The sequence below is a fragment of the Pseudorasbora parva genome, chromosome 5 (genome assembly GCF_024679245.1).
Source record: "Pseudorasbora parva isolate DD20220531a chromosome 5, ASM2467924v1, whole genome shotgun sequence".
Lineage (NCBI taxonomy): Eukaryota > Metazoa > Chordata > Actinopteri > Cypriniformes > Gobionidae > Pseudorasbora > Pseudorasbora parva.
The window spans coordinates 12,075,166-12,084,440 of NC_090176.1; the positions used below are offsets into that span (position 1 = coordinate 12,075,166).

General features: G+C 40.0%; 1 protein-coding gene and 1 long non-coding RNA gene across 2 annotated transcripts; one reads left to right on the forward strand and one right to left on the reverse strand.

Moving 5' to 3' along the window:
* The first annotated feature begins 2,666 nt into the window (after positions 1-2,666).
* On the forward strand, positions 2,667-3,893 carry LOC137075962 (uncharacterized). The gene is made up of 5 exons (XR_010905133.1): positions 2,667-2,737; positions 2,819-2,876; positions 2,941-3,046; positions 3,123-3,275; positions 3,607-3,893. It is a non-coding gene; the product is annotated as an uncharacterized lncRNA (long non-coding RNA).
* A 3,253-nt stretch (positions 3,894-7,146) lies between these two features.
* LOC137075839 (zinc finger protein 239-like) lies at positions 7,147-8,529 on the reverse strand. The gene is made up of 2 exons (XM_067444793.1): positions 8,350-8,529; positions 7,147-7,383 (listed from the first exon to the last, which is right to left on the reverse strand). The coding sequence occupies exons 1-2, from the start codon at positions 8,527-8,529 to the stop codon at positions 7,147-7,149; spliced, it is 417 nt and encodes a 138-aa protein (XP_067300894.1).
* Positions 8,530-9,275: the final 746 nt, after the last annotated feature.

Genomic DNA, 9,275 nt, shown 5'->3' on the forward strand with positions numbered 1-9,275 from the left:
AGTGCTTGCTCCGTGCACTGTTTTGCTGCCCGGCTATTTGGCCTAATGACGATTAACGTTACTGTGACACTGTTTTAACAACACCTTTCACTATCTGCCTGTTATTTCACTAGAGCCAGCGTGGACCGGTATTGCTGGTTGACGTTATCACTCAGAATATCGTGAGTTGCCCGTGGTGCTGGATGCTCAGTATAAGTCATCACTGTTCATTTTGTTTTTTGTTTAGTTTGTTAATTTAAGTTGTTGTATCCTGTGTGTTTATGTATGTGATGTTTGTTGTTTTTGTTTTTATTTAATTTGTATGTTTAGTAGGCCCTACTCTGTTTCTCTTGTTTGGCCTTTGCGGCCCAGGTATGAAGTACAGACGTTTGGTCTGAATGTCTTAAGGCCTGCAGGAGACTTTACATTTTTCATAAATGTACCCTGAATATCAGAGGTGTGTACGTATTACAGAGCCATATTGAACCGTGACCGGCCGGTGCGTATTTCTCTATTTTTGTATCTGCGTACTGTTTCTTGTTCCTTGACATGAAAATTGTGTGTTTGGGCCTAATTGTGACTGATTCAGATTTATATATTGTATTTGTTTGATTTGTGGAGGATTGTTCCTCCCTTCTTTATATTGTTTTTCATGTTTTCTATTGTGGTCTGTGTCTTACGTGTATGTTCTGTGTTATAGAATTGGGACGGCAAGGAGACAAAGTGCAGCGGTCCTCATCTTGGTGGTGGTACTGTGGAGTGTTTGCGGTGTCACGGAGGGTGTGTGTGTGTGTGTGGCGTGAGTGCACATGTGCTTGCTGTGGTTTTCTCTTTAGGAGTGTAGTGCCCTTCGGGGGTGAGTGATCTCGACTGCCGGACCAATTCTTAAGGGAAGAACGTGTCATTGTTCATTGTGATCTATTGATTTTGACTGTTTGCTCAATTTCATGAGTGGTTACTTGACCTGTTTAATTAATTTTAACTTAATAAATGTTTTACTATTTGTATAAAACCCCTGTCTCTTGCCTGACTCCAACCGATGCGAACCTGTAAGCCTTATGTGCTGTGAGTTTGATTTGGGTGATTCCCTGGTATAAAGCCCCCAGGGTGGCGTAGTGGTTTTTTTTAAATATTACTTTTGTGCTTTTGCACTGTAATCAATTCTGTGTCCTCTGCACACTGCGCTCTTGCCACAATCTGGCGTAGTCGGCAGGGTTTACTGGTAAGGCAAGGATTTTTCTAATTGAGCCGAGGGTGTGATTGTGTTAAAACATTGTTTTATACTATTGGTTTTTATTTTTTTTACAGAAACAAAACAGCAGCGTGCGTTCTGACATTTTGGGCAAGCTGTATTTCTCCATCAGGGGTCTATTTCTGTTTTTGGGATGAGTGTAGTTAAGACCATTGTGGAGGATGAGCTACAGGAGTTGTATGGTTGCTCTCACTCGTATGTAGCACTCCAAGAAGCCTTTTTCTCCGGGAGACAGCAGGATGGGGAATCTCTGTTAGAGTTCCCCCTGGTCTTGATGACTCTCCTGGAGAGGGTTGAACAGAAATCGCCCAATGCTATTCCTAATGCTGAAATTGTATTGCTCTCTCAGTTTGTCGACTGTGTCACTGATAGTGCCCTCCGCTGGGAATTGAAGCGGTTAGTTCGCCGCCAGCCCTGCTCTACCCTATTAGACATATGTGGGGAAGCGATTAGGTGGGAGAGGGAAGGAATGCCAGGGGGTGCGAGAGGCAGGAGCCAGTCCGTTCCATTGGTTTATGCCATCTAGTACAGGGTGCAGGTCAGAGGTTAGGCCATGTCATATTCCCAGGTGGCATGAGGAACCCGTGTATTAAACGAGTGACCAGTCTTCATGAGTCATGTTAGGCTGAGGTTAGTCCATGTCATATTCCCGGATGGCATGAGGAACCTGTGTATTAAATGAGTGACCAGTCTTCATGAGTCATGTTAGGCTGAGGTTAGTCCATGTCATATTCCCAGATGGCATGAGGAACCTGTGTATTAAATGAGTGACCAGTCTTCATGAGTCATGTTAGGCTGAGGTTAGTCCATGTCATATTCCCAGGTGGCATGAGGAACTCGTGTATTGAATGAGTGACCAGTCTTCATGAGTCATGTTAGGCTGAGGTTAGACCATGTCATATTCCCAGGTGGCATGAGGAACCCATGTATTAAATGAGTGACCAGTCTTCATGAGTCATGTTAGGCTGAGGTTAGTCCATGTCATATTCCCAGGTGGCATGAGGAACTCGTGTATTGAATGAGTGACCAGTCTTCATGAGTCATGTTAGGCTGAGGTTAGACCATGTCATATTCCCAGGTGGCATGAGGAACCCATGTATTAAATGAGTGACCAGTCTTCATGAGTCATGTTAGGCTGAGGTTAGTCCATGTCATATTCCCAGGTGGCATGAGGAACTCGTGTATTGAATGAGTGACCAGTCTTCATGAGTCATGTTAGGCTGAGATTGCAGTCCATGTCATATACCCAGGTGGCATGAGGAGGTCGTGTTGTATACCAGGCGTTGTGGGGTTATCGTCGGGGCGCTGATTTAAAAAAATTGGGGTAGAATGTGGCAGGATAAGTTAATTGCTATTGGCTTGCTTAAGTATGGTGGGTAAACCAATGAGACTTAAGCAGCCAAAGTATTTAAGGACCCTTATTTTGGCGGGTCTTGTACGGCCCTGTTGATTCCGGGTTCTCAGCTTCCCCGTGGCATTTCCTTTTCTGGTCCCATTGGTATACAGGTATGTTGGGCTGCAGATGGTGTAATGTGAACTGCTTAAGGCTGTGCTACGTGACAATATGCACTTTTTTTTATGGTTTAGAGCAGTGCTGGTGGCTGCACTGTCCACACTGTGGCGAGTGATGGCGGAGTTCGCTCGGGTATGTTTTGCTCATCTTCAATCTTCTGATCACTTGTGTGGTATTTATTTTGTATTGCTTTCAGCATAGCGACAATGGCAAGTGTGTAAAGGCTGGTCGATGGACTGATGCACTGTGCTGGTAATGAGTAACCATACAATGCTGCGTTAGGTGTTTTATCTAACCTGATTGTAAGTATGTCTTCCCTTTCTCACATTGCAGTTGGGTGAATCTAGTCTAACACTCTGATTTGTTTGGCAATTGTAGAATGAGGATCAGAAATCAACGTTAAATTCCACTTTCTAGCCGCTATCCGTAACGCCGCTGCTGTTTTGTTTGCGGTTATCTTCATACTTTGTTCCTGTGGATCAGTGCCGATTTGGACAGCGTTGCTGATTAAGGCCGGCCGTGGCTGTCCATGTACGAGCTTGTGTTCGCGGGGCTATCCAATACTGTTTGATTTTTGTTAATTAGTTATTTTATTTCTCTTTTTTTTTTTGGATATGTCTTTTCTGTTTGTTGATTTTTGGTTTTGATTCTTTTAGTTCCAGATTATCCACTACGATTCTTTGCAGTGTATTATACAGTTTGTTATTGAATTGTACCATTGTTTTAAATTTTATTCATTGTCTTGCTGGTGCCATCCTGGTGCACCGTGTCTGTAATTATTTTGTTTTGGTTTTCCCTTATTAGTTAGTGTTATTTGTGTAAATTCTGTTGTGCTTCTTGCTAACATTTCCTCTTTCTCCAGGAGCCAGTGTGGACTTGAAGTGGGGAACGGGGAAGGCTAGCTGCGTCCATTCAGTGGCGTGTTTCACAGTGTGCTGTGTGTGTGTGTACTGACACAACTGCTTGAAGGTGTGCGTGTGGTGCCAATGCGGTGTAAGGTTGAGGTGGGTTTGCATAACCATCCTGAATAGCAGCCGGCCTGCCTCGTTCCTGTAACCCCTGGTCCTGGAGAATTGTGTTTTTGGGCATGTCCCCAGAACGGCACATTTTAATATTGTATAATAAAATCAAATTCTTTTTGTATTGATACTCCCGTCTCTCTGGACATTTCTTTGCCTTCGGTGGTAAAACTTACCTGTGTCCTTATTAGGAGTATTTCCCTGGTCCTCCACCAGGGTGGCGTAGTCGGGTTTATTCAATTGATCTATTTTCAAGTTCCCCACTACTGGGGAATGCCACACAAGCAAAAATAATCAGTGGTGAAAACCTCTATTAGACAACCTCTAATGTTACCAGATTATTGGTTGATTTCTCAAATATTACATGGATGTATTTTTAGTGCTAACAGTCAAAAATAAAAATTTAAAGAAATATTGAAATATTTTTTGGTAATATCATGTTTTTTGTTCTTACTGAGAATCATCCATAAAAGAGTAAGCTACATTTTTAATTGGCAGGGTATAAGGTGGACTAACATTCATAGCATAATACTCACTACTCTTGAGTACTTTTAAAACAGCTACTTTTTACTCCTACTTTGAGTAGCATTTAGGGCAGGTACTTTTACTCTACTTAAATTACATTTTTTGCCACCTAATGACACTACCCTATTTATGCAAACCATTCCCTCTTTCCACACAATACCCATCGCACCTTTTCAGTCGACCACTCCCCTTTTAAGAAACCTTTTCAAATCGAAGGTGTAAACAAACACTGCTGCAGCAGGGGGTAAACGTACGAGAATACTTTATTACTTGAAAGAAGTGGATTTCCACGGTCACTGCTGTCACAGGACTTCACCAAATCATACCAAAGAAGTGTGTTTTTGACGGAGCGGTCCCAGCGATAAAGGTTCGGTCCTGCTTTGGAAGCAGTCGGTGAGTAAAACTGCTTCAAATGTCTATGCTGTTGGCTACCGTCGCATGAGTAAACATCAGTAAACGACACGATCGCGTGCTTCGTCATTTAAATGAGCTAACGGTTACTCCATTGTTGTTCTATGTATAACGTTACACTAGTCTGACGTGCAAAACCGTTTTGCTTGCTACTGCTAAGGTTTAGTCGCATACAATAGTCCATAAACCGAATCATGTCCTCATAAACTGCAAATAAACACACAAATGTTGACAGGCCACTAAATACAGTACATACCATAGAGCAAGGGCGTAGGTTTGGTCTCAGCTTTGGTGGGGACATCCCACCAGGTTTGCCCAGATTATATAGTCTATTATTTATTACTGAGTATGGAAATGCACCATAGTTTGGGAATGAACGATTATTAATTTATGAGGCTTTTCAGCCCAATCCAGTACCATAATAATAATAAAAGACAAAATACTCTTTAATTGTCAAGTTCATAAATGATTTTCAAAACTGATTTGGAAAAAAAACAACATGCACACAAAATTACTTATTTTCAATATAAAAAATGATTGTGGACTTTCATTTTTTTTTTTTTTTTTTTTTACCTCTTATCACATTATTGAGCATGTCAAAGATTAGTAACAACTTAAGATTTGATGCATTGTTAGTTTTTGTACAGGATCAGTTTTTGTTTCTCCCTCATTTACTGTTCGTGGCTGTTTTTGCCCCATTGACTTCCTTTATAGCCACATTTTTTGATTTTAAAGCCATAATGCTATATAATCATGCACAATCACTTTTTATGTTGAAAATAAGTTATTTTGTTTGTAAGTTTTTTTTTTTCAAACCAGTTTTGAATCGGTTTTTGAAAATCATTTATGAACTTGGCATTTAAAGAGTGATAGTAGTGATAAGAGTGACAATTAATCAAGGACAACAGCTCAACAATAAACATGGAATCAAGTATGCAAACTTGCAACAGAACACATTTTATATTATTTTACATTTGATTATTTTATTTATTTCTAAAGAACTCTTTAATAGCCTATATTGGTGCACTTTAAAGGGATGGCTCACCCAAGAATAAAAATCCTGTCATCATTTACTCGCCCTCATGATGTTCCAAACCTGCTGTATGAGTTAATTTGTTCTGCTGAACACAAAAGAAGATTTTAAAGGAAGTTTGTAACCAGGCTGCTTTGGGGGCACCATTTACTTCCATGGTAGGAATTCAACATAACAAAGAAATTTATACAGGTTTAAAAAGGAAATTGACAGATTTTTCATTTTTGGGTGCACTGTCTCTTTAAGCAGTCATTTTGAACCAGTAACCACTTTACTGAAAAAATTGTTCTGAAATTAAAACATTAAATTAAATTTTCTTTATTAATTTACTATTATGACTATATTATTATGCATTTGTCACATTTTTATCTAAATATTTTTTAAATGTCAAACTTTATATGACAGGATTATTTATTATTAATATAGCCTATAGCTAAATTATAAATTAATAACATTAATTAGGCTATAATCTATTAATTAACCGGTCTAATGTCTAGAAAAATAAGTCTGCCAAGCTTTGATAATGTATGGAATATTATATTAATATATTATCCATTAAATGGCCTACTGAGAAGCACGGATGTGTCCGTCATCGCTGCTGCTTTCAGTCAGACACTGAAATGCTTCTCTGCAGAGGCTGCAGTTTGTCTTAGGTTCATTATAAGTTACTGGACAGACTCACTGATACCTTTGTTTCTATTCAGCCCTATATCTGGAAATCCTCTTGCGTTTAAACGGTGGACGCGAGCTCGACATGTTTTTAAAAAAGCGCGCAAGTTTACAGTGCATGTTCTCGAGACTCCGTCGCTATGGCAGCAGCAAAGCCGCTAAAACCCAATCTTGTGTATCGCGTCCCTTATTGGTTTGATACGGCGGGACGCGTCATTTTGCATGTAAATACGGGAAGATACGGAATCGATCCATATAGCAGCACGAAGGAGTTTGCTAAAATATTGGTGGGGACAATTTTGCCATCTTAAAATATTGATTGGGACTAGTACCTAGCGTCCCCCCCTAAACCTACGCCCATGCCACAGAGACGGATGTCCTGCTGTTGCTGTTTCTCCTGTTCAATTTATTTTAGCCTCCGAATCTAAATCTGGATCATATATGTATTAGCTAAATCTGATCGATAGCCATGGGTTTCTCCACGCTTGAGGACGTCACCGCTTTGTGCGCATTAGTCATTCTTTAGCTCCGCCCACACGATACGCCTCCAGGCGCTCGTTTTTTTCCGGAAAGACTCGGTACAGCCCATATTTCTTTTATAAATATAATAAAACTAAAAACTTTTCGGAGATATGAAGGATGCAATACTACTCTATAGGTCCTCAAGATTGACATGAGATTGACTGAACCAGAGTGTTTCACCCCCCCCTTTAAACGTCATGGGTCTCTGAACTTAAAACTTTTCTCACATAAGAGAATGCTTTGGGCAATGCTTTTTCACATGAACATGTAGATTAGAGGATAGAGTGAAACTCTTCCCATATAAAGAGCACTGGTGCGGCTTGTCTCCAGTATGAATTCTCTTGTGATCTTTCAGGTGTGAAGACTGAGAGAAACTTTTTCCACAGTGTGAGCACTTGTATGGTTTCCCTCCGGTATGAATCCTCTGGTGTGGTTTTAGGTTGCTCGGTTTAATAAAGGTCTTCCCACAGTCAGAGCAAAGGTCTTACACATATATGAATCATCTCATGCTGTTTTAAATACTTCAGTGCTGAAAAACTCTTTCCACATAAAGAACAAATGTAAGGCATCACAGCAGCATGGGATTTAAGGTGTGTTCTTAAAGGGGTACTTCAGCGCTGGGAAGATGAATCTGTATTTAAACTGGGTCATGAATGCAGTAGAAATGTAAAATTATTTTTGAATTTTGTGCCTTCTAGACTGAGAAAAGACAGAAAATGTATTTTTGTCCCATGGCGATGAAAGACTACAATTCCCAGAATGCTTCGCTGCCCTGTGAGGCCATTCCCAAAGCCACCAACTTGATTACAGTGACTTGAGTTAGAAAAGACACTACAATTAAAAACTGAACGGGTCTGTTCAATATAATGAGTGAGTCACCGCGCGAGTATCACAGCACTGAGCACTAACTGCAGGAGTGATGAGAGCTGAGGTAATCACGACTACACTCGCGGCATACATTCACAACGCGAGTTCAGTCTGGCGTGTTTCAGTTCATGGCTTTGCAAGCTTAACTATCATAGAAATTAATTTGAGAAGTTAAAAGACTTACATTGCTCACCATATCTCCGTTTAAATGAGTGCCTGTAGCTGCTGAGCTGAGCTGTGAGTGTGATCTCCTTCCCTCATGTGCAAGTTCAAAACATGTGGAAATGGCTCCCTCTGCTTGCTGTAGTCTTTAGCCTTTGGGCAAACATTCCTCCTATGATGCAAATATCGTCAATTTGCATCATAGGAGGAATTTTTCCAGAAGTAAAATGCATAAATCTCTTGTCTCAGGGGGATATGAGGGGGGAAAGCACAATCATTTGAATATACTCCAGGGTTTCCACTGATACAAAGCCATATGCTAATCGCTGAAGTAACCCTTTAAGTACGATTCCAAAACAAATGTTTTATCACACTGATCACAACCGAATGATCTCACTCCAGAGTGACGGCGCAGATGATCTGTGAGAGCACTTCTCTGAGTGAACCTCCTTCCACACTGAGTGCATGTGAACGGTTTCTCTCCAGTGTGAATTCTCATGTGGTCATTGAAGTGTGCTTTGCGACTGAAACTCTTTCCACACTGAGTGCATGTGAACCGTTTCTCTCCAGTGTGCATTTTAAGGTTTCCTTTACTTTTGAAACTTTTTCCACATTCAGAGCAGGTGAAAAATCCATTGTCTCCAGTTTTTTTTTTAAACTGATGCAGTTTGTCTTCATTCACTTCCACTGGTTCTAAGATCATTCAAATCAATTCCCATAATTCATTTAAAGAAGAAAAAAATAGCTTGTTTTTAGTTTTTAGCACAAATCTGGTCTTCTATTGAGTCTACTAGTATCTAAATGTTTAAAATGTTAACAATCTAAGTTTAAAATGTTTTTGTCAGTTTTCATCTTAATGTTCTATATCAGTCGTTAAAGAGATTGAAGGAAACCGCCAACCTATTTGTTCCTCTGTATCTTCATATTTTATTCTGCAGGGTTCTTCCTTAATCTCCATTTTTGATAGATGTGTGAGTTGGCAACCCTGACATTTAAATGTAAATGTAATAATTTAGCATACCCTTTTATACAAGGCGACTTACAAATGAGGAAAATAGATGCAATTAAACCAACAATAGGGCAACAATATGCAAATGCTGCACCTAGTCCCAGTTAGTCTAACAAAGTACACATAGACATAAAAAAAAAGTTGTAGAACAGTAAGTGACAGTATTAATGGGTCATGTGTTGATGGAAAAAGATGCGTCTTCTGCAGTTTATTGAAAATGTCTAAAGGCTTAGCAGCTCGGGTTGAGTAAGGAACAGTCAAGGTCTGTAAATTTTGTTCCTCTTTAGGATGGCACCACAAGTAGTTTAGATTCT